The sequence below is a fragment of the Chiloscyllium plagiosum genome, chromosome 38 (assembly GCF_004010195.1).
Source record: "Chiloscyllium plagiosum isolate BGI_BamShark_2017 chromosome 38, ASM401019v2, whole genome shotgun sequence".
In the NCBI taxonomy this organism is placed as follows: domain Eukaryota; kingdom Metazoa; phylum Chordata; class Chondrichthyes; order Orectolobiformes; family Hemiscylliidae; genus Chiloscyllium; species Chiloscyllium plagiosum.
The window spans coordinates 8,910,584-8,936,074 of NC_057747.1; the positions used below are offsets into that span (position 1 = coordinate 8,910,584).

Consider the following 25,491-nt stretch of genomic DNA (forward strand, 5'->3'; position numbering starts at 1 on the left):
ACAATGTTGTCATGCCTTAAGATGTTTAGATTGATTTTGACACTGAATTACGAATGCTAAACAGAAGCTGGAGACAACATCCTGATAAATTATTACAAGCATAGCCTTGAGACTTTATCTTCCCACACCAAATCGTCTGACCTTTTATCATTAAATATATTTTCATGTGATTATTCTGCCTGACCTTTTTCATAGGAAACTACAGCTCCTTTATGCAGAAAGAAATCTTTGAGCAACCAGAATCGGTGGTAAATACCATGAGGGGAAGAGTCAATTTTGAAAATAACACAGGTGAGAGTCGATGTTTAAAAGTGCAAATATATGTTGTCCTCTCTGGGAGTACCACAGTTAGTCCTGTCTATGGCACCGTTCCAATAGAGTTCGTTGTAAAATGCAAAAGTGTGGATTATATGACTGAATCATTTCGGATTTTGATGTCGATCTGGGTCATTGCCATTGTAGGGACCCCTAGTGGCAGTAAGCCAACATGGCGGTGTTTGATGGAGTTGGAATCAGAGAATCCCAACAGTGTGGAAAGAGGCCATTTACCCCATCAAGTCCAAACTGCCCCTCAGCAGTCCCACCCAATACTCTCACCCCCGCCACCGCATGTCCCATGGTCAATCCACCTAGCCTGCACATGCCTGAATACTATGAGCAATTTCCCATGGCCAATCCACCTAACCTGCACATGCCTGAACACTATGATTAATTTAGCATGGCCAATCCACCGAGCCTGCATTCCTTTGGACTGCGAGAGGAAACTGGAACACACCCGTGCAGAAACAAGGAGAATGTGTAAACTCCACACAAACAGTTGCCTGAGGCTGGAATTGAACCTGTGATCCTGGTGTTGTAAAGCAGCTGTGCTAACCACTGAGCCATCGTGCCAAGCAAGGAGTTAGCATTCCTTCATACACGATTTGGAGGTCAAGACCCAGAGGACACAGTCTCAGAATAAAGTCAAGCCGCCCAGAACCAACATGAAGAAGATTGTAGAAAATAGGAGCAGCAGTAGGCCATTCGGCCCTTTGAACCACATGGAAACACGTATACACAAACACGCACACATACACTCACACACACCCCTACAGACAGACAGACACACACACACACACACATATGCACTCTCTCTCACAGACACTCACAACCCTCCACCCCAGACACACAAACACCCACACACTCACATGCACCCCCTCACGGACTTAGACACTCTATACTCACATACACTCACACTCACAACCCCTCACCCCAGACAGACAGGCGCACACACGCGCGCACACACACAAACCCACATGCACACATATACTTTTCTGGAGTGAATTTGTACTTGCGGAGTTACATTGTACTTTGCTCAAAAACTGCATGAATTCATGTAAGATCTGTGAACTCACTTTTTAGATTAGAATCAGCTAAACACGATGGCACAGACAGGGAACACTGGGGGCTAACACCTTCAACATATTATTTGGCTGACACCAATTGTTACAGTTAACCTGAGAATATAACATTTTTAAAAAAAATTTGTGATTTTCATATGAAAAAAATGAAACTATCATGGTATTCGAACAGATGAAAGACTCAACAAACAATCAAGATATCTTTCAATGTATAATTTCAATTACATCACATTGTAAACGTTTGCTATAAATTCTGTGTATTACGATTGTGTCCTTCACAACCACCTGATGAAGGAGCAGTGCTCTGAAAGCTAGTGCTTCCATCTAAACCTGTTGGACTATAACCTGGTGTTGTGTGATTTTTATCAATAAGTTCAAGGTTGATCATCTAATGCAGTCCCCTGTTCCTGTTTTCTCCCCCTGCCCTTCGGAATCCCTTTAGACTGAAGAGCTGTAGGTTATGCTTTCATGAAAAGATTCAATGTTTTGGCCTCAATGCTTTCAGTGGCAGAGAATTCCACAGGCTCCCCACTCTGTGGGTAAAGACATTTCACCTCACTCCTAAATGCCCTCCCCGCCCCCCCCCCCCCCCCCCCCCCCACGGCCATGCTCTGTATCCTAAAACTGAGAGCCTTCGTTCTGGTCTGACCAGTCACTGAGCACATTCCTGATGAAGGGCTTACGCCCGAAACATCGACCGTCCTGCTCCTCGGATGCTGTCCGACCGGCTGTGCGCCGCACTTTTTGTCTCTGATCTCTAGCATCTGCAGTCCTCACTTTCTCCCAGACACCAAGAACATCCTCCTCCCCGCATTTCCCCTGTCTAGGCCTGTTAGAATTTTATAGGTTTCTATGGGAACACCTCCCTCCAGCCTCCCAATTCTTCCAAGTTCTAGTCCAAACCGATTCAGTCTCTCTTCATCTATCAGTACTTGGAACCCAAAAATCGGTTTGCTAAGTGATTGTTGCACTCTCTGGAATGTCCTTCCCTCACCTAAAGAGGCCAAAATAGCCCTCAGTGCTCCAGCTATGGTTTCACCGAGCACAGTTGCAGCATTGCATCCCTTATCCTGCAGGTCGGACAGCATCCGAAGAGCAGGGAAATCAACGTTTCAGGCAAAAGCCCTTCATCAGGAACATTCCCGATGAAGGGCTTTTGCCCGAAACATCGATTTTCCTGCTCCTCGGATGCTGCCTGACCTGCTGTGCTTTTCCAGCACCACTCTAACCTTAACTCTGATCTCCAGCATCTGCAGTCCTCACTTTTGCCTCCCTGATCCCGTATTCCAGTCCTCCCACCAAGAGGGCCATCGTACCACTATCCACCTTCACTGCCTGCTGCATCTTTTAGTGACTGGTATGTAAGGACACCAGATCTTTTTGCACTCACCTCTTTCCTAATCTATCACCTTTTAAAGAATGTTTCTTCCTGTTTTTGCGACAAACTGGATAACCTCTCATTTATTCACATTGTATTTCACCTGCCAATCATTTGCCCATTCCTTCAGCTTGTCCACTCTCACCAAAGGCATCCTCCTCACAGCTCATCCTCCCATCCAGCTTTGTGTTATCTGCCAGTTATGACATTGAGTCCCTTCATCTAAATCCTTCATATATATTGAGGATAGCTGGTGCCCTAGCACTGATCCCTGCAGTACCCCACTCGTCGCTGCTTCTCACTTGGAAAAAGACCCATTTATCCCAGCTCCTTGCTTCCTGTTTGCAACCCAATTCTCTAACCGTGGGGTTTGTACTCTTCCCCCAATCCCTTGTACTTTATTTTTACAGGTAAATGCCTTATGTGGTAGCCTTATCAAAATCTTTTGGAAATCCCAGTTAAACCTCGTCCACTGCCTCCCCTTTATCAATTCGACCACTAACATCCTTGGAAAAAGAAATTCTTTACCAAGAGTGGCGAATGTTTGAAATTGTCGAACATGGAAGGCTATGGAGGTTTAGTTATGTTCAGCACAGAAACTTATTGATGTCTAGTTATTAAAACATCAAAGGAAATGGGGATATAGTGAGAAGATGTGTTCAGACAGAAGATCAGCCATGATCTAGGTGAGTAGCTGCCCAGGTTAGAGGGGCTGAATGGCCTATCCCCTGCTCCTGTTTTCTGCGCCTGGAGCGTCGGAGGCTCAGGGGTGACCTTACAGAGATTTATAAAATTATGAGGGGCATGGGTAGGATAAATAGACAAAGTCTTTTCCCTGGGGTCAGGGAGTCCAGAACGAGAGGGCATAGGTTTAGGGTGAGAGGGGAAAGATATAAAAGAGACCTAAAGGGCAACCTTTTCACACAGAAGGTGGTATGAGTATGGAATGAGCTGCCAGTGAAAGTGGTGGAGGTTGGTACAATTGCAACATTTAAAAGGCATCTGGATGGGTATATGAATAGGAAGGATTTGGAGGAATATGAGCCAGCTGCTGGGAAGTGGGACTAGATTGGATTGAGATATCTGGTCAGCATGGACAGGTTGGATTGAAGGGTCTGTGCTATTTCCTATGCTGTGCATCTGTAGGACTCTATGTTCCTGTGCTCAAATGTGACGGAAACTCCAGGCTGATAATTTTCTCAATGGCACCAACTCCATCCAAAATCCCAATGACCAATTCGACTGGGCGAGTTTTGTAAAAGCTGCTTGGGTTGGTGATAGCATATTGAGATGAAGACGTGGGTTTTCTCTTTCGTTGGTGACCGTGCACCAAGAGATTGCAGTCTCGGGTTTCAGGGGAGGCCGAGGATTCATTTGCTTTCTGGTGGCATGATGCAATTTGGTCAGTGTGTTTCGTTCAGCCTTAGTTTTTTAACTTGTTTCTCGCTTGTCTCATAGTGATCCTCGGTGGACTGAAGGATTCAATTAAAGAAATCAGAAGGTGCAGACGCTTGTTAATTATCGCTTGTGGAACCAGTTACCACTCTGGACTAGCGGTATGCTCCTGTTTTTGATTTTGGAATCCGGTGTGTGTGTTTCGTGCATTTTCCCATGCTGCAGCTCAGACAACAGGCTCTTCATTGTCTGGCAGTGCCAAGGACGTTCCTGCCATATCCCCATAGGCTCCAGCATCTACCTGAGGCCTTTTGTCATTGGCAAGACCGGACTCCAAGCCAGTAACTGCGGGGATGTCTGATAGGCCGTTACAATGCACCCCCCCCGCCCATGTCTCCAGGTGTAGGTGCCCCAGCACATGCAGTTAGTCTGTCCCGATGACATGCTCATCAGAGCCCCTGGGGGCAGAGCAAGTGGGCCTCTGCACTCTCTGCCTGGGTTTTGTCCACAACTGGGCATATCCCCTGGCTGGTGACTGACACAATACTGACTCTAATGTTTGCACAGTGTCGTTGTCTGAGCTGATGTGAGGTGAGGCGCGAATTAGTGCATCTTCCCTGGAGCCCTGGTCCTCTGTTTGCCCTTTCGTGTGTGTTGGCGCCAGGGTTGCCCATGACGACCAATAATCCCAACCACAAGACAGGCGAGGGATGCGAGGTGGGGAGGAAAGCAGAAGGTCTGTGATGGCTCCATCGTGACATCCTTGAGGGTGAGGATGAGGAACTGATCGAGAAGGGGCAGGAATCGGAAGCCAGCTGCCTTCAGGTGGGCAGTGCCAACTTCATTTGCCATGGTGCCTGTTACCCTCTGAGCCAATGACGACAGTAAAGGATTGGGTCTTTGCTGTTTCCCCCTCCTCTGTTCATGCACCACATGTGGCAAAGAGCAGGGAGAAGATTGTCTGTCTGTCTGTCTATCTGTCTCTGATGGTGTGTCTCTGGGTTTAAGGGATGTCCCAGTCAGGGGTACACTATGGGAGAGTCTGTAGGAGTGTGTTTGTGGGACTGGCAGGATTAGAGTGTCTGTTTGTTGTGATGCCAATGCTCTGGGTATTGTCACCCTGGCTGCTCACTCCACACTCTCTACAGGGTGGGTCCTGCTCTCTTCCCCCTCCAATCCCCCAACTCAAGGCCTTGATCTTGTGATGGAAAGTACAGGTTGGCAGCACAAAATCTGAGCAGCTCTCTCCTTTCATTGATCCACCATTGCTCTCTCTGAATGGGAAAGATTTTACAATGGCTTACATTGCTGCTGCCCTCCCTTTCAAAGGATTTGGTACCTTTGAAAAAGCTGCAGCTTCCTGCCTGGAATGTGCAGGGGCCACCTGAGTGGGAACTGCAGCTCATTATGACAATGGGACAGAGTTCTGTCTGATCCAGCTCGTTTCCAATTAGCATAGTCACCCTCCAAATCACAACCAAGTCTGGAATTTCATTCCCTATGTGTTTCCATTGGAAAGCAGCTTGAAAGGGGCCAAATGGACTACCTCTGATCCTGTGTTCCATTCTGTGCAGCCAGTAATTGACTGTGTGCTGCTCATTTTAATGCCCTCTCAGATTTTTTAAAATTTAAAAATCTACTTTATTCATTAAATATCTTTAAAACATCTTACTAACACAGTTTGATTCTGTACAGTAACATATGAAGAAACAAACATTGGAGCTTGACTGTACCCTGGCGTTTCTTACTTGAAAAAGACTATATTGACATATATTTGAGGCACTAGGAGGGTCCGATAACTGAACAGACTCCCATTTACCTTCAGCAGGAAGACCTCAGACAGTGATCTTTCCCCACTGTGCCTTGGCAGCAGCTTTAGTGCATCTCTCAGCACGTAGTCCTGGAGCTTGGAATGTGCCAGTCTGCAACACTCTGTCAGGGTCAACTCCTTGCTCTAGAAGACCAACAGGTTTCGGGCAGACCAAACAGCGCCTTTCACCAAGTTGATGGTCCTACAGGCGCAGTCGATGTTTGTCTTGGTGTGCGTCCCGGGGAGCAGCTTGTAGAGCACCGCGTCCTGCGTCATGGAGCTGCTCGGATGAACCTCGACACAAACCACTGCAATTTTCTCCAGACTTCCAGAAGGAGATGGGCTACTCCTGTTGTTAAATGTGTGTGGAAGGGTTTACATGTTAGTGGCTAATTTACAATGACTGGGTACCTCGGGCCTACCTCTCTCAGCCTACACTGCCTGATGTCTAATCGTGACACGTGGCTCCAGTTGGGAGAGAGCTGGATGGAGAGCGGGGCTCTTGAACTGGCTTGAGCACTGACAGGCCCTGCAGGCCTCATTAATTATAATGAGGCAATCAGCTCTCCAGAAACTAAATTTGTATGTAAATCAGGACACAGTTAGGGCCCACAATGTGATTGCTCTCTCCTAGCCACACACCACCTTCTGAAACTAGGGCACTGTCACCAAGCTGAAATAATTGGCAAATCTGCTGCAAGTTAGTGACACTTCTTTTTGTTGTTACGGTGTTAGCACTGAGTCTGTTGGCTTTGTCCCCTACTTCTTTAAGCTACAGGTTCACAGAGTCAGAGAGATGTACAGCACAGAAACAGACCCTTCAGTCCAACTCATCCATTCTGACCAGATATCCTAAATAAACCTAGTCCTATTGGCCAACATTTGTTCCATATCCCTCTGAACCCTTCCTATTCATAAAGCCATCTGGGTGCCTTTTAAGTCAGTGGTTAGCACTGCTGCCTCACAGCACCAGGGTTGCAGGTTTGATTCCAGCCTTGGGTGACTGTGTGGAGTTTGCATATCCTCCCTTTGTCTGCGAGGGTTTCCTCCCACAGTCCAAAGATGTGCAGGTCAAGTGAATTGGCCATGCAAAATTGCCCATAGGTGCATGGGTCAGAGGGAAATGGGTCTGGGTGAGTTACTGTTTGGAGGGTTGGTATGGACTTGTTGGGCGAAGAGCTTGTTTCCGCACTGTAGGGAATCTAATCTAATCTAAAAGTGCTGTAATTGTACCAGCCTCCACCACTCCCTCTGGCAGCTCATTCCATACACGCACCGCCCTCTGTGTGAAAAAGTTGCTTTTTAGCTCTCTTTTAAATCTTACCACTTTCACCCTTAAACCTATGCCCTCTAGCTTTGGACTCCCTCATCCGAGGGAAAAAGACCTACATGATTTTATAAGCCTCTGTAAAGTCACCTGTCATCCTCCGACGCTCCAGGGAAAACAGCTCCAACCTATTCAGCCTCTCCCGATAGCTCAAAAGCTCCAACCCTGGCAACATCCTTGTAAATCTTTTCTGCAGTTTTTCAAGTTTCACAACATCTTTTCTATAGGAATTGAGGTTGGCTAAGTTTTGTTCTTCACTGGTTTTCCTGGATATATCACCGTCTCCCACCGTCTCCCACCGTCTCCCACCGTCTCCCACCGTCTCCCACCGTCTCCCACCGTCTCCCCATGGCTGGGAACCACACAAAATTAGAGAGTAGTAGGAGTGTGGAATGGCCTGCCTGCAGCAATAGTAGACTCGCTGACATTAAGGGCATTTAAATAGACATTGAACATACATATGGATAATAATGGAACGGTGTGGGTTAACTAGGCATCAAATTAATTTCACAGTTCGGTGCAACATTGAGGGCTGACGGGCCTGCACTGCACTGTAATGCTCGATGTTAATGTCAGTGAAGACTTGTTGTGTTCCTCCACCTTTTATCCAGTGTTTCTCTAGCAGTGTTGCTGGGAGAGTGATGTCAGACACTCTTCCTACAGCAAGAGCGATCCCTGAGGACTTGCTAACTCGAAAGCAGCCACTCGCTGAACTGGACTGGGCTCTGTATTTATAAAGTGTAACCAGAAAGTGCTGGGAATACTCTTGACGATATCTGTGTGGCAGGAAGTGTTTCATGCCAACTGTCAGACCTTGAAGATCTTGGCCAATCAGGGAGAGCAAATCGTCTCCCGAGAAGAGGTGTCTTAGCATGCTTCTGCCCACAGCCCTGCTTGTCTCACAGCCCGTGGAATGTGCCCACTTGAGAAAGGTGCCCATCCCCACCCACCCTGGGGTGCCAAGAAACTGCAAATCAATACAGTCCTGCCAGTTCCCAGCTGATGCGGCACTGCCAAACCAAACCTTAGCCACACAGTTTGGATGATTGGTTTGCCAATCTCACAGTTGGCAGCAAGTGCCAGGCTGGAGGTAATGCCCGTCACTGGTATTCTTCAAAGAGCCTGGCTGCCGAAGTTACAGCTAAGGTTCTCTCTCTCAGCGTACCCGCTGTTGCAAAGTACCTGTGAGTGTACTGTGGAGTGTTTGTACAAGTATCATGGTGGGTTCCTGGTTTTAGGGTTCCTGAAGAAGGGCTTATGCCCGAAACGTCGATTCTCCTGTTCCCTGGATGCTGCCTGACCTGCTGCGCTTTTCCAGCAACACATTTCCAGCTCTGATCTCCAGCATCTGCAGACCTCACTTTCTCCTCCTGGTTTTAGGGGCTGGGTGACCCCAACTTAAAAAAAACACCATGTTTCAGATATGGTATTAACAGTGTAGCATGCACTGAGTATTCTAGTGACACTTGTAGCACTGGAGTGTTAGCTTGGGTTATGTTTTTTCGCTTTTGGGGCAGGACTTGCTGCTTAAAGTTTGCACGTGCTACATTTTTAGAAAAAAGTCAGAAACCTTTTTTTAAAAGACCTGGCATTATGGGAGTAGTGATGCCCCTTGTATTTCACAGGGATCAACAGAACCAAGATGAGTGACTGCATCTTTGAAGTGGTGTTACATTAGCTGCAAAAAAAAAAGGGCAAGGGTTATATGAGCAAATCTATTCTATTAAAGAGGACATGCGATCCAATTCTACCGTGAGCTCAAGAGAAGGTAGTCCCTAGGACGGGACAGTAGATAGTCTGGGATATTGTAGGTTTTAGCAGCACGGTGGCTCAGTGGTCAGCACTGCTGCCTCACAGCGCCAGGGACATGGGTTTGATTCCATCCTCGGGTGACTGTCTGTGTGGAGTTTGCACATTCTCCCCGTGTCTGCGTGGGTTTCCTCTGGATGCTCCGGTTTCCTCCCACAATCCAACGAGGTCAGGTGAATTGGCCATGCTAAATTGCCCCGTAGTGTTCAGGGATGTGTAGGTTAGGTGCATTAGTCAGGGGTAAATGTGGGTCAGGGTGAGATGCTCTATGGAGGGTCAGTGTGGACCCAATGGGCCAAATGGCCTGTTTCCTGTAGGGATTCTGTGACTGTGTGGAGTTTGCACATTCTCCCATGTCTGCGTGGGTTTCCTCCGAGTGCTCCAGTTTCCCCCCACAGTCCAATGATGTGCAGGTTAGGTGGACTGACCATGTTAAATTACCCATAGTATCCAGATTGGGTGGGTTAGCCATGAGAAAAGCAGAATTACAGGCATAGGGTAGTGGGTGGGCCTGGGTGAAATACTCTTTGGAGGGTCAGTGTGCACTCAATGGGCCAAATGGCCAGTTTCCACACTATAGGGATTCTATGATTCAGATGTCCCCTTCTTCAGAAGGGGAGGGATGGTGCAGAGCATGCAAAATGTGTGCCCTGTCCTGGACCTGAAGGCTTTGGCCTAACTTCTCTCTCTGTGCCTTGGTTCCTCTCTCAGACACGACAAATTCTGGAGGAGCTGACGGAGCTGCCAGTCACGGTGGAACTTTCTAGCGACTTCCTGGATCGTAGTACGCCCGTATTCCGGGACGACGTGTGCTTTTTCCTCAGCCAATCAGGTACCGCGCAGCATTTATAATGCAGTCTTTGAGACAGGTGCTGGTTTTCAACACGGATGGTCCACATTTATGAAGGTTATCCGGCACTGGACCACTCCTGGACTTTTCTCCATGCATAGATTTTCCGAGAATTGCTCATGGCTGGTAAAAGCAGGATTTATTGCCCGTCCTCCGTTCCCTGGGAATGTGACGGCAGACCCTACTCGAAGTTCTGCTGTGCATTTGTTCTGCGCGCACACAAACTACGAGTAGTCTATTCAGCCCCTCGTTTTGATCTTATTGTTATGTGTACATGACATACAACAACGTGTACAACAAAATACAGTGAAAAGCATTCATTTGTTACCACACAATGGTGCCATTTTGAATAATTTAAGAATAAAGGGTGAATTGATTATAACCTCAAATCCACCTTCCCGCCACTCCTGATAACTTTACATTCCCTTATTTAAAAATAATCCATTCAGCTTTCCCTTTAAGATATTTAAGAATTTTGTTTCAGAATAAAAGGTCTAAAGCCCTCGAAAGAAAATATTCACCTTATCTCTGTTTAAAATGGGCTCCCCCTGATTTTTAAACAGTGACATCGCAGTTTTGATAATGCTGGGAAAGGAGACCTTCCAGTCCACATCTATCATGACAAGACTCCCTCCGTGTCATACATTCCACTCAAGTCACTTCTAAGCTGCAGCAGATATAAGTCAAGAGTGTGGTGTTGGAAAAGGAAAGCAGATCAGACAGCATCCGAGGAGCAGGCGAATCGGATAGGTGGGAAGGAAGATGGACAGGTAAGACAGGTCATGAGGACGGTGTTGAGCTGCAAGGTTGGAAGTGGGATAAGGTGGGGGGAGGGGAAATGAGGAAACTGGTGAAGTCCACATTGATGCCTTGGGGTTGGAGGTTCCCAAGGCGGAATATGAGGCGTTCTTCCTCCAGGTGTCAGGTGGTAGGGATTTGGTGATGGAGCAGGCCCAGGACCTGCATGTCCTCGGCGGAGTGGGAGGGGGAGTTGAAATGTTCGGCCACGGGGCGATGGTGTTGGTTGGTGCAGGTTTCCCGGAGATGTTCTCTGAAGCTCTGCGAGTAGGCGTCCTGTCTCCCCAACGTAGAGGAGGCCACATCAGGAGCAACAAGTACAGTAAATGATGTGTGTGGAAGTGCAGGAAAAACTCTGATGGATATGGAAGGCTCCTTTGGGGTCTTGGATGGAGGTGAGGGAGAGGTGTGGGCACAGGTTTTGCAATTCTTGCGGTGGAAGGGGAGGGTGGGTTGGTAGGGGGCGTAGACCTGACAAGGGAGTCGCGGAGGGAATGGTCTTTACAGAAAGTGGATGCGGTGGGGAGGGAAATATACCTGTCTTTTTTGTCTTTTTTAAATCTCTCTCCTCTCACCTTAAAAATGTGCCCCCAATCTTGAAATCCTTCATCTGAGGGCAAAGGCAATGACTATTAACTCGATTTATACCCCTCGTTTAATCATGTCAAAACCTAACCAGGTGAAAGCAGGTTTGATATCTTTAATGGCCTTGTGATTATCATGTGCTTTCTTTGGATTAAAAAGCTTTTGGATTTCGCGTTTTGTAAACAACACGAATTTAGGCTTATGTAAATTGGTCCATTTTCAAGGTGCCTGGAACCAAATGAATAAAACAAGTTACATTGAAAGAAGTTGAATACTGTAGAAGAGCGAGATACTTAGTTGAAATGTTTTTGTCTTACATCAGGGCAAATGCAAGAATGCTAAATTTTAATAGATCACAACAATTTTTATATTGCAGGAGGAAAAGGTGCTGAATGGGTCCCTGTGCATGAATGTATGTTGCTCATTTCCCCTCCCCCCACCTTATTCCTGAAGAAGGGCTTATGCCCGAAACGTCGATTCTCCTGTTCCTTTGATGCTGCCTGACCTGCTGCGCTTTTCCAACAACACATTTTTAAGCTCTGAAACCCAGCATCTGCAGTCCTCACTTTCTCCGAGCAGAAATGAGCCATGTTATGAGCTTGAAAATGTGTTGCTGGAAAAGCGCAGCAGGTCAGGCAGCATCAAAGGAACAGGAGAATCGACGTTTCGGGCATAAGCCCTTCTTCAGGAATCATTCCTGAAGAAGGGCTCATGCCCGAAACGTCGATTCTCCTGTTCCTTGGATGCTGCCTGACCTGCTGCGCTTTTCCAGAAACACATTTTCAGCTCTGATCTCCAGCATCTGCAGTCCTCACTTTCTCCTCCATGTTATGAGCTTGTCTGAAATTGCTTGTTCACTTGGGATTGTTCAGCAATTTCTGACCAACTGTGGAATCCTGTGTAATAGTGGGCATAGGGTTTTGCAAATTGATTTTTGATCCCAGGGGTGTGGTGTGTCGAGGGGGCACAGGCGTCCTGAGGTGGGCACCCTCCTCAGCTTGACCTTCCACATTGGCTCAGAGGCGGGCAGGGGTGGACGGGTTGGGTGGGGGCAGTGCATACATGTGGTTCCACCTCTGATTGTATATCTGCTGACACTGTCCTGCCTCCTCATGAGGAACGGCTGCCTCAGTGAGGACAACATTCCTTGTTCCCCTGTTGCCCTCACTGTTTGTTGGACCCAAAGGTGAGGGGAATGGAGTTGCAGGTCCATTCGCACTCGGCCAGGCGCTCCAGCTTCCCAGTGGTGTTGCTGCCTCCAGCCTTTGGGAAGCCCAGTGCCCCCTGAATAAACCTGCCCATTTACTCCTACGGCTGTGTGTGCAGCTCAGTGAAGACTTGCTGACACCATGGGTTGGGCCATGGCACCAGTCTAGCAGGTTTATTTGGACACACTAGCTGTCAGAGCACTGCTCCTTCGACCTGGTGAAGGAGCAGCACTTCAAAAGCTAGTGCTTCCAGTTAAACCTGTTGGGCTACAGCCTGGTGTTGTGTGGTTTTTAACTTTGACACCATGGGATCCTCCCCTCCTTGGCACTGTGCAGGAGCCTGTTCACCCACGGCAGCATACCTGCAAAATGCTTACATTCAAAGTCTGTGCGCAGCAGCAGCAGCAACCTCGGCTCAGAAGTCAACAGGGCGAACTGTGCACAGACCCTCAGACTGTATGTTCTCCAAAACTACTGTACACCCCCTTACCTTTCTGCTCTCGGGCTCCTGCACAACACGTTTTTTAAAAAATTCTCGTTCTTGTTTTCTTGTCTATTTGTGACCTTGCCCATTGCTATTTATCTCTGTAATCTCCTTCTGCCACTCAATTGTCCAAAATATCTGTACGCATCCAATTCTGGCCCATCACAGATTTTAATTAGTTCATTTTGGCCATGTTTTCAGCTGCTGAGAGTCTGAACCCCCAGTATCCCTCCATAAGACTCACTTTAAAATGCTCCTTAAGGTCTATCCTTTGACCGAGATGTCAGTCACCTTGCCTAATATTGCCTTGTGTGACTTAGCATCAAATCCTGCTTTATAGAGCTCCTTTGAAGTTCCTTTGTGTAATTTTTTTTCATCTTTTAAGTGTTGTATAAATATATTTGATCTCCAGTCCCAATACTTCTTTGTCTGTGGCTCAGTGTCAATGTGTTTTCTTGCGATGTCTTGTTGCAGTAATGGCACGATATAAATGTAAGTTGCTAAAAGAGAGACATAAAGATCTATCTTAGTTTGTTTTTGTGTGCTGAACTGCTGCCTAATGTTTTAAAGTGTCTTTATCGATGCAGTCTTGAGGCTGATGGGATGCTGTGGAGAGCGATCTTAATTAATTTCTCAGCACGGCGGCTGGTTAACCTGCACTTTATTGTTCTCCAGGTGAAACCGCAGACACTTTAATGGCCTTGAGATACTGCAAAGGGAGACGAACCCTGACTGTTGGCATCACCAACACAGTGGGCAGTTCGATCTCCCGAGAGACCGACTGTGGTGTCCACATCAACGCCGGACCAGAAATCGGTGTGGCAAGTACCAAGGTATGGGGCTTTGCACACACAAATATCTCTAGTGTGGTCAGGCAGGATGACAGCTTAAACCAGTCACCTCGATGCAATTGGGAGACGTTTGGCTCCAGTTATTTTGTATGTGGATTGGAATCTTAAAGCACAGTAGGGGCCATGCAATCCATTCTGCCTTTGCCTGCACTTCAAAGAAATGATCCAGTTGGTCCTATTCCTCCTGCCTTGTCTCAGTGCCCTGAATTTCTTGCAAGCATCTATATGTAATCTGCTTCCACTATCCTTACCTGGTTGGTAAATTGCTGCATGTCAAAAATAAATTTGTTCTCTACTCCCGAAAATCTTAGAATCTCCACAGTGTGGCAACAGGCCTTTCGGCCCATTGAGTTCATACCAACCCTCCGAAGAGCATCCCACCCAGAACCCTCTATCCCTGTAACCCATGGCTATTCTACCTAACCTACACTTCCCTGGACACTAGGGGCAATTTAGCATGGCCAGTTCACCTAACCTGCACATCTTTGGACTGTGGGAGGAAACCGGAGCAAACCCATGCAGACACGAGGAGAATGCGCAAACTCCACGCAGACAGTCACCCGAGGATGGAACCAAACCAGAGTCCCTGGCACTTTGAGGCAGCAGTGCTATCATGCCGCCAAATATCCCAGACTATCTACTGTCGTGTCCTAGGGACTACCTTCTCTCGAGCTCACAGTAGAATTGTCTCACATGTCCTCTTTAATAGAATAGATTCCTCATAAAACCCATGCCCACTTTTCTTGTAGTTAATGCGACATCACTTCAAAACTGCAGTCACTAATCTTGGTTCTGTTGATCTTTGTGAAAGACAAGACGCATCACTACTCCCTTAAGTGCTCACCACTGAGCCATTGGACCTCTGGTTCTTCTATTGTTTATGTTCAATCTGTTGTCTATCTGCTGCTTTCATTACCGATTCTATCTAATGGAGTCATTACGCCCACAAACTCTGCCACAAAGCATTATCTGTTTGAGCCCTTCAGTCAAATAACCCTTTTACCCTCTGTACTTATCTCTGTTACTGAAGCATCTCAGAGAGTGGTGGGAATTTGGAATTCATAGTAACTCTAAGTAACAGGGAGCTCTGGAGTGGAGACAGAGTTTAGAATGTGGTTCATGGTATGGCTGGTTAGAAACCCTCAACATTTAAGAAGTATTTAGATATACAGGTGCAATGCGAAGGCTGTGGGTCCAAGTGCTGCAAAATGGGGATAGAATAGTTAGATGGTTGCCTTTGGCGCACACTCGATGGGCCGAAGGGCCTTTTTCTATTCTGCAGACCTCTGACTCTATGGCCCCTATTTTAACTCGAGTAAATCTCTACACTCTCACCAAGAACTTGACGTCATTCCAAAAGTATGATGCCCAGAACTGGGCATTGTTTATAGCTGCAGTCTAACCCATGATTAATTTTCTATTTACTATAACTCGCTGTTGTTTAAATGTCACTGTACATAAAGTCCTACTTGTTATTCTTTTTTACCAGCAGCTCTGAAGTAAATGCTTGAATTTTCGGTCAGTTTGCTATTCTCAGTTCAGTGTTCAAAACCCCTGTTCTTCATTGACTGATACCATGAACCACATTCTAAATTCTGTCTCCTCTCCAGGGTTCCCTGTTACTTAGAACTGTTGGGGTGAACTACAAAGGCAAAATGTCATCATAAAATTTCCTGTATCAATCCTCATTATATTGTAATAGAGTCATCGAGATGTACAGCATGGAAACAGACCCTTCAGTCCAACCCGTCCATGCCGACCAGATATCCCAACCCAATCTAGTCCCACCTGCCATCACCCGGCCCATATCCCTCCAGACCCTTCCTATTTATATACCCATCCAAATGCCTCTTAAATGTTGCAATTGTATCAGCCTCCACCACATCCTTTGGCAGCTCATTCCATACACGTGATGCAACTTTGTACATGGTTGTTTTTCAGAAAATAGAGGAGTGTTTCCTGCTGTTGTATTAGACAAAGGACATCAGTACAGGGAGATTTAATGTTTTTTCATTCCCATTACAGGGTTGAATGAAAATTGCAGGATTGCTGGAGACAACATGTAAAGTTTCCAACTGCCCTGTAATGACAATTACCCTCTGTGCTTTTCCTTAATGAAATGTGATTGTATCTGATGCCCATCTCTGGATGCCCTTGAGAAGGGAGTGCATTCCATGTTTGTTTGAAAAAATCATAGAATCCCTATAGTATGGAAACAGGTCATTCAGCCCTACAAGTCCACACCAACCCTGTGAACAGTAATCCACCCAGACCCATTCCTCTACCCTATTACTCTACATTTACCCCTAACTAATGCACCTAACCTACACATCCCTGAACACTATGGGCAACTTTAGCATGTCCAATTCACCTAACCTGCACATCTTTGGATTGTGGGAGGAATCCAGAGCACCTGGAGGAAACTCAAGCAGACATGGGGAGAATGTGCAAACTCCACGCAGACAGTTGTCCCAGTATGGAGTCGAACCCGGATCCCTAGCGCTTTGAGGCAGCAGTGCTAACCACTCAGCCATCGTGACTTGCAATACTGTTAGGATGGGAGTTCCAACATTTTCACCCCGTGACAGTGACGGAATTGCAATCTATTCCCAAGTCAGAATGATGTGTGGCTTGGAGGGCAAGCTGGTAGTGTTTCCATATATAGAGTCATACAGCAACGGAAACAGACCCTTTGGTCCAACCAGTCCATGCCAACCACAATCCCAAACTAAACTAGTCCCACCTGCCTGCTCCAGGCCAATATCCCTCCCAACCTTTCCTATTCATGGACTTATCCAAATGTCTTTTAAACGTTGCAATAGCACTCGCATCCACCACTTCCTCAGGAAGGTCATTCCATTTGGGAACCACCCTCTGTGTAAAAACATTTGCCCCTCATGTCTTTAATTTTAGTTTCTCTCCTCATACCTTACAAATATGCACCTCCCCCAGTCTTCAAATCTCCCATCCTTGAGAAAAGACACCTACTGTCAACCCTATCGAAACCCCTCAAGATTTTATAGACTTCTATAAGGTCACCTTTCAACCTCTCCAGTGAAAAAAGGTCGCAGCCTATCCAGCCTTTTTTGATAACTCAAGCCTTCTATTCCCAGCAACATCCTGATAAATCTCTTCTGAACCCTCTCCAGTTTATTCATAATCTTCCTATAGCAGGATGACCAGAACTGGACACAGTACTCCAGAAAAGGCCTCACCAAGGTCCTGTACATCTGCTGCCTTTGTCATTCTAGATGTGATAGAGATCAAAGGCTTGGAAGTGACTCTTTAAGGAAGCTTGCTGTGATGTTGCAGTATAAGCTACCCATGTCACACTGTGTGTCAGTGATGGAGAGAGTGAATGTATAAGGTGATAGAACGTTGTTGAAGCACCACCCATCCAGGCAAGTGGGGAGTATTCCATCACACTCCTGGGTGGGCAGGCTTTTGGAGGGGGGAGGGTAGGAGGGAAGTTATTCGCTGCAGGATTCCTAGCCTTTGATCTGCTGTTATTGCCACAGTATTTGTATGGCTAGTCCAGTTCAGTTTCTGGCCATGGTAACCCGAAGGATGGTAATAGTGTTGGTCATCAGCAGGTCTCTGAGGTCTGTACACATCAGTGTCTTCCAAACCCAACATCAGTGTGCCAACACCTGCGGTGCTGGAAAAGCACAGCCTGTCAGGCAGCATCCGAGGAGCAGGAGAGTCAACGTTTTGAGCATAAGCCCTTCATCAGGAATGTGCTTATGCCTGAATTGTCGACTCTCCTGCTTCCTTGGATGCTGCCTGACCGGCTGTGCTTTTCCAGCACCACACGTTTTGACTCTGATCTCCAGCTTCTGCCGTCCTCACGTTCTCCTCCCTGACAACACGCCAAGCCAAGTAACATAATGCATACTTGTGAGGGAGCGGAGGCCTTTAATGTTTTGCCCAACAGTCAGTCTCTGACCACTGACTGAGAGGACTGATGGAAGGCTGTATTTAGAGGCTGCTGTGCACCATTAACTTGTTACACTCAGGTGCTCGGTGGAGGCAGGCTGTAAGAATTGGAGATTCTTTGCATTGGCAGCAAAGAACTGAATCTTAGGCATTTGAGCTACGTTGACAAGTAAGACCATAAGATATAGGAGCTCATCACATCTGCTCTACCATTCAACCATGGCAGGTATGTTTCACAACCACATTCTCCTGCCTTCTCCACATAACCTTTACTAATCAAGAACATATTTTATCTCTGTCTTAAATACACTCAATGACTTGGCCTCCAAAGCCCTCTGCTCCAACCACCCTCTGGCTGAAGAAATTCCTCCTCCTCTCCATTCTAAAGTGTCATCTCTTCACTCTGAGGCTGTGCTCACGGGTCCTAGTCTCTCCTACCAGTGGAAACATTGTCTTCACGTCCACTCTGTCCAGGCCCCATTCTGTAAGTTTCAGTCAGATATGCCCCCCTCCCCACCCCCACATCCTTTTGACTCCATCAGGGTCACCTCAGCCCAGAGGTACTAGTCTAATGGAGCTTTGCAAAATTGTCCTAGGGCATATCTCATTCTGATTATGTGCAATTCTGAAATGCTGCAAGGTGTTATCCTGAGCAACAGTGACCTTCTGTGAGGAAATTTGTGCTGACCCCAAATTCTTTGTAATAACATTAAATGAAAAACCTTTTGGATGGATTCTTTCCTATTGGAGTCTTTCCCTATTCATTATCATGACCAGCATTTTGTGCCCATCCCTAATTGACCTTGAATTGAGAGGCATGTTCAGCCACTATTCAATTGAGTGATTTATTGTCACTTAACAAATAAATACAGTGGAAAGTGTAATATATCACCATGTTTTCGAGCCATTTTTACTTACAGAAGATATTAAGATATAAGATTGAAATACAAATATAAACCACGTTCATTTCAGAGGGAGGATGAAAATCAGCCGTGTTTTTGTCAATCTGGAATCACATGTAGGCCATACAAGATGGCATACGTCCTTCCTGGAAGTTTTACAACAAATCATACAATCCCTACAGTGCAGATTGGGCCAAATGGCCTCCTCAAGTCTGCACCAGCCCTCCGAAGAGTATCCCATCTCAAGAGGTCTGGCCGCTTGCCCTACTTCCGTAGCCCTGCATTTCCCACGGCCAATCCACCGAGCTTGCATACCCCTGGACACTATGGAGCAACTTAGCATGGTCAACCCACCTAACATGCACGTCTTTGGATCAAATATTGGTACTTGTCAAGGCCCCATTATTGCAACTAGTTTTATTTTCTGGATTTGATTTGAATTTGACTCCTTGTCGAAGAGAATTAGTCTGGGCCTTTGAATTGCTAATGTCGTGACATTGCCTGCATGCGACTATCTTCCTGTAAAGCTTTCCTTAGAACCATACCTTTCACGCCATGGGTATCATTCTGGTGACTGTATTGTAAGTGCTCTGTCTGATTTAATGCCCTTTTTAAATAATAAGTACGTTATAAACTTAAAATGGAAAGTAAAGTTGCCTATTTTCGTTGCATTTCGATTATAGTTTTGCTCTGCGGTTGCCCAACCACCATGGACTAATCACTTCCCACCAGAAACTCAAGTTTTAGATTTAAGATACAACCCTCGCTGAAAAATGATTTATGTCAAGACAAGAAACTGATGTGTTTATGGCCTTAATGTGTTTCGGAGAATCAAGCATAGCCAAACCATTTGAAGAATGTTTTCACTCTTTATTACTTACTGCTTTCTAGTCCTGCCCTTTACTTCCTGCTCCCCCTTGCATTTCTTGGGAATTTCTGTCTGATTTCTCACTTCATTGTGTCAGCTCAGCTGAAGACAGTTTTTGACTGAAGTCTTGTGTCTGAGCTGTCTGTCCAGTGGGCGCTTTCAGACTTGAATCCAGTAGTCAGCAACAGAAAGGGTTCCCACCAGTGTTCTGCTCAGACCTGAAACAAACTGCCTGTCAGGACAATTCATTTGTGCAATATGTTCAGGTCATGTGGCCGCACGCTGTTTGTGTAAATCCCAGTGGCTGGGCACACTGTTTGTGGTAAATCCCTGTGACTGGGCACGTTGTTTGTGTAAATCCCTGTGACTGGGCACGTTGTTTGTGTAAATCCCGGTGACGGGGCACGTTGTTTGTGTAAATCCCTGTGACTGGGCACGTTGTTTGTGGTAAATCCCTGTGACTGGGCACGCTGTTTGTGTAAATCCCTGTGACTGGGCACATTGTTTGTGTAAATCCCTGTGACTGGGCACGTTGTTTGTGTAAATCCCGGTGACAGGGCACGTTGTTTGTGTAAATCCCGGTGACGGGGCATCTTGTTTGTGTAAATCCCAGTGATGGGGCACACTGTTTGTGTAAATCCCGGTGACAGGGCACGTTGTTTGTGTAAATCCCAGTGACGGGGCATGTTGTTTGTGTAACTCCCAGTGATGGGGCATTCTGTTGGTGGAAATCCCAGGGATGGGGAACGCTGTTTGTGTAAATCCCAGTGACGGGGCATCCTGTTTGTGTAAATCCCAGTGATGGAGGACGCTGTTTGTGGTAAATCCCTTTGTGTAAATCCTGGTGACGGGGCATGTTGTTTGTGTAAATCCTGGTGATGGGGCACGTTGTTTGTGTAAATCCCGGTGATGGGGTGTCCTGTTTGTGTAAATCCCAATGATGGGGGACGCTATTTGTGTAAATCCCGGTGATAGGGGATGCTGTTTGTGGAAATCCCTGTGACTGGGCACGTTGTTTGTGTAACTCCCAGTGACGGGGCATCCTGTTTGTGTAAATCCCAGTGATGGAGGACGCTGTTTGTGGTAAATCCCTGTGACTGGGCATCCTGTTTGTGTAAATCCCGGTGACTGGGCACGTCGTTTGTGTAAATCCCTGTGACTGGACACACTGTGTAAATCCCGGTGACGGGGCACGTTTGTGTGATTCCCGGTGACGGGGCACACTGTTTGTGTAAATCTCGGTGACGGGGCACGTTGTTTGTGTAAATCCCGGTGACGGGGCACGTTGTTTGTGTAAATCCTGGTGACGGGGCACACTGTGTAAATCCTGGTGACGGGGCAAGTTGTTTGTGTAAATCCTAGTGACGAGACATGTTGTTTGTGTAAATCCCGGTGACGGGGCACACTGTGTAAATCCCGGTGACGGGGGAAGTTGTTTGTGTAAATCCCGGTGATGGGGCACGTTGTTTGTGTAAATCCTGGTGACAGGGCATCTTGTTTGTGTAAATCCCAGTGATGGGGCACGTTGTTTGTGTAAATCCCGGTGATGGGGCACACTGTGTAAATCCCGGTGATGGGGTGCATTCTTTGTGTAAATCATGGTGATGGGGCACGTTGTTTGTGTAAATCCTGGTGACGGGGCATCTTGTTTGTGTAAATCCTGGTGATGGGGCACGTTGTTTGTGTAAATCCCGGTGACGGGACACACTGTGTAAAACCCGGTGACGGAAACACTGTGTAAAACCCGGTGACGGGGCACACTGTGTAAATCCCGGTGACGGGCAAGTTGTTTGTGTAAGTCCTGGTGATGGGACACACTATGAAAATCCCGGTGAGGGGGCACATTGTTTGTGTAAATCCCGGTGACGGGGCACATTGCTTGTGTAAATCCCGGTGACGGGGCACCTTGTTTGTGTAAATCCCGGTGACGGGGCACGTTGTTTGTGTAAATCCCGGTGAGGGGGCACATTGTTTGTGTAAATCCCGGTGACGGGGCACGTTGCTTGTGTAAATCCTGGTGACGGGACACACTGTGTAAATCCCGGTGATGGGGCACATTGTTTGTGTAAATCCTGGTGACTGGGCACGTTGTTTGTGTAAATCCCGGTGACGGGGCACGTTGTTTGTGTAAATCCCCGTGGTGGGGCACGTTGTTTGTGTAAATCCCGGTGACGGGGCACGTTGTTTGTGTAAATCCCCGTGGTGGGGCATGTTGTTTGTGTAAATCTCAGTGACGGGGCAAGCTGTTTGTCTAAATCCCGGTGACGGGGCACGTTGTTTGTGTAAATCCCCGTGGTGGGGCACGTTGTTTGTCTAAATCTCTGTGACCTTTGTATTTAAAATGGCAGGGACAGGAAAATGAATCTAAGCCAGTGTTTGTGTAAATCCCGGTGATGGGGCACGTTGTTTGTGTAAATCCCAGTGACGGGGCAAGCTGTTTGTCTAAATCTCTGTGACCTTTGTATTTAAAATGGCAGGGACAGGAAAATGAATCTAAGCCAGTGTCTAATTCAGAAACCCGTGTGCAGTGAGGTAATTACCTTCTCATGTAATCTACACGATTCGGAGTCCAAACTAACGTTTGCAGTAACTATAGTGTTTGATGATAAGGAGGAGAAAGTGAGGTCTGCAGATGCTGGAGATCAAAGTTGAAACTTTATTGCTGGAACAGCACAGCAGGTCAGGCAGCATCCAGGGTACAGGAGATTCGACGTTTTTGATGATAACCCTTGGTTACACTATGTTCTCTGCAAATCCAGAATCAACTCTCCATCTCCTCCTTGGCTGCCTAATGTGCTACAGGAGTTCTGGGCTCCCAGTTAACACTGGGAGTGCACAGAGTCATTGCATGTTCTGATCTGGCAGAGCCTCAGAGAGACACTTGTGTTGCCGTGTGCAGTGTGGGGTATGTCACCATGGCAACAGACGAGTAGCAGGCTGGCCTGAGATAGTGGGACTTCAGAATATGGAGGCTGGAACTAATTAATCGAGTGCGAAAGTAGCAGAGAATGTCAGAGAGAAATTCCCCTCCTGAAATCTGAACTGGGGTGGAAGCTAAAAGCTCCTGATTTTAAAGAAAAGCTTTTTTTTTGAGATGCTTGAACTTTTCACTGTCCAAGCAATGTTGGTAAACTAGTCAAGCTGTTTGATACATAAGCACCGTTCTTCCAGTGTGACTTTGGATGGTGGTGGCTGAGGGAGGAATCATAGAATCCCTACAGTGTGGAAGCACGCCATTCAGCCCGTCGAGTCCACACCAACCCTCCGAAGAGCATCCCACCCAGACCCAGCCTCCAACCCAATCCCTGTAACTCTGCATCTCCCATGGCTAACGCACCCAGCCTGCACGTCCCTGGACACAATGGGACAGCTGAGCAGGGCCAGTCCACCTAAGCTGCGTGTGGACTGTGGGAGGAAACCCACGTGGACTGTAGGGTAATGTGCAAACTCCACACAGACAGTGGATGGGATTGAACCCGGGTCCCTGGCACTGAGAGGCAGCAGTGCTAACCACTCAGCCATTCTGCCACCCATCGGCTAGAATTCCACCGTCCTACCTGACCAAACAGAAGGCATTTCATTGTTCCATTACAAAAAATTAGCACCTTGGGCAATGCAGCATTCCCTCAGTGCTGTCGTACCGTCCACATTGATTAATGTGCTCTGGTCTGGTAGTTTGAACCCATCATCATCTGGTTTCAAAGAGACAGAGCAGTAAGCTAAGTTTCTACTCGACTAGTTTCTGGTCAGTTACGTAAATGTGGTTGTTACAGTCATTCTGGCGTCATGTTCTGGTGTAAATTCTCAGTCTTGAATTAAGAAAATTTGGCTTTTTTTTTAACTTTTGTTTGAGATCAGTTTTGCCAGTAATTGGGAGGGAGCGAAGGGTTGCTTAAAAATAACTTCAGTCGATGTGAACTTGGTGTTGTGAGGAGTTTGTGACTGCACAGAAGATTACACAATAAAGACCGTATTCAGCAAGATTTGGCTTCCTGTAATTAATGTGAACCAGAGGCTGATTGGTGATTCAATCCCTGTGAGGGTTCTGACCGCTCTGAGCACATCTGCTTGCAGTTAAATTTCTGTTTATGGTAGCCTCCAGTATATTTACAGCTTTGTATCTCTCTTTATTGTGACCTGCAGTAGCCCTTCACAACACTTAGTCCCAGTTCTCGGGCTAATGGTTTCCTTTTCCCATGCAGAGCACCGTTAGTTAGTAACACCAGCAGAAAGCTGACCCAGAGCTTGCAAAGGGAACCCACTACAGTTTGGTCTTGCGACTCTTTCCCAGTTGCTCACTTCCACCTTTCTGTCTCAGGATCACTCGATGAGCAGAGGCATCCGGGTGATGACATTTTTCGGAAAATATGTACTGTTCCAAGAATATGAAGGTCGTAATGTAAAACACGTGTTTTCCGAACCATGAGGATGATTCTTCCAGCTTTGACTAATTGCAACCACTGCCCAGCTACACTGTGTGCACCGCCTACCCTGGTAGTGCCACCAAGGGGATCTGGGTTGATTGATATTCAGAGTGTAGATTTCTAACCAAAACAAGTGGAGAATGCCAGCCTGGGGGTCTCTCAGTTTATTGATCACATTTCAAAGGCTATGCTTCCTGAATGCTGTTGTGGTTCAGGAGCTTGCCAAATAAACCAATAGGATCATAAGAACAGGAGTAGGCCATTCAGCCCCTTGAACCTGTTTCTCACCTCTGGACTAATTCCATATATCTACCTCTGGCCCATATCCCTTAATAATGTTGCTTAACAAAAATGTATCTACTTCAGATTTAACATTAATAATTGATCCACTGCCGAGGTGGCATGGTGGCTCAGTGGTCAGCATTGCTGCCTCACAGTGCCAGGGACCCGGGTTCAATTCCCGCCTTGGGCAACTGTCTGTGTAGAGTTTGAACATTCTCCCCGTGTCTGTGTGGGTTTCCTCCGGGTGCTCCGGTTTCCTCCCCCATTCCAAAAGATGTGCATGTTAGGTGAATTGGCCATGCTAAATTGCCTGCATTGTTAGGTGCATTAGTCAGGGGTGAATGTAGGGCAATGGGTCTGGGTGGATTGCTCTTCGGAGGGTCGGTGTAGACTTGGGCTGAAGGGCCTGTTTCCACACTGTAGGGAATCTTAAAAAAAAATTTGTGGAAGAGAGTGGAAGAGAGTTCCAAACATCTACCCCCCCCGTTGTGTGTGGAAGTGCTCCCACTCTATCAGTGCATTATGACAGAGACCCTTCAGTCCAACTTGTCCATGCCGAACTAGTTCCCCAAACTAAACTAGTCCTACTTGCCTGCATTTGGCCCATATCCCTCAAACCTTTCCTCGAAGCTACGCAAGTTCTTTTAAATGTAAATGTAGCTGCATCTACCACTTCCTCTAGCAGTTCAGCCCCCACACAAACTACCGTCTGTGTGGAAAAAGTGACCCCTGTCCATGTCTTCCCCAAATCTTTCTCCTCTCACCTTAAAAATACCCCTCAGTTTCGAACTGCCCCATCCTAGAGAATTTCATTCATTCATCGGCGGTCCCTCACAGACAGGGATGACTCTCTCCCACTCCCAGGGTGAGTCCCTATGTGGCTGTACAGACCAATGCGGCGACCACAGGCTCTGTTACACCTGGGACAGGTGGTGGGCACAGGAAGGGGTGGGTGGGGCATTGGTGCGGCGGTGCACTCCTTTCGCTGTTTGCGTCCGGCTTTTTCCCACGCCTTCCCAGATTCTCCTCCTCCATTTTGGACGGCCTTGGGCCGGTGATTCCCAGGTGTCTGTGGGAATGTCACGCCCCACCCACTGAGACTTTGAGGGTGTCCCATGAAGCTCCACCCTAGGGAACAGACCCTGCTACTCACTCTATCCATGCCCCTCACGATCCCAAACCCT

The 25,491-nt window shown here is 47.1% G+C and overlaps 1 protein-coding gene across 1 annotated transcript in view; it reads left to right on the forward strand.

Moving 5' to 3' along the window:
- Nucleotides 1-25,491, forward strand: part of LOC122541799 (glutamine--fructose-6-phosphate aminotransferase [isomerizing] 1-like) — an 86,887-nt gene that overhangs the window by 45,153 nt on the left and 16,243 nt on the right. Inside the window, exons 11-14 of the mRNA XM_043678794.1 lie at nucleotides 196-291; nucleotides 4,237-4,334; nucleotides 9,831-9,951; nucleotides 13,720-13,877. Coding sequence (XP_043534729.1) covers nucleotides 196-291; nucleotides 4,237-4,334; nucleotides 9,831-9,951; nucleotides 13,720-13,877 — 473 coding nt within the window. The remainder of the gene's footprint in view (nucleotides 1-195; nucleotides 292-4,236; nucleotides 4,335-9,830; nucleotides 9,952-13,719; nucleotides 13,878-25,491) is intronic.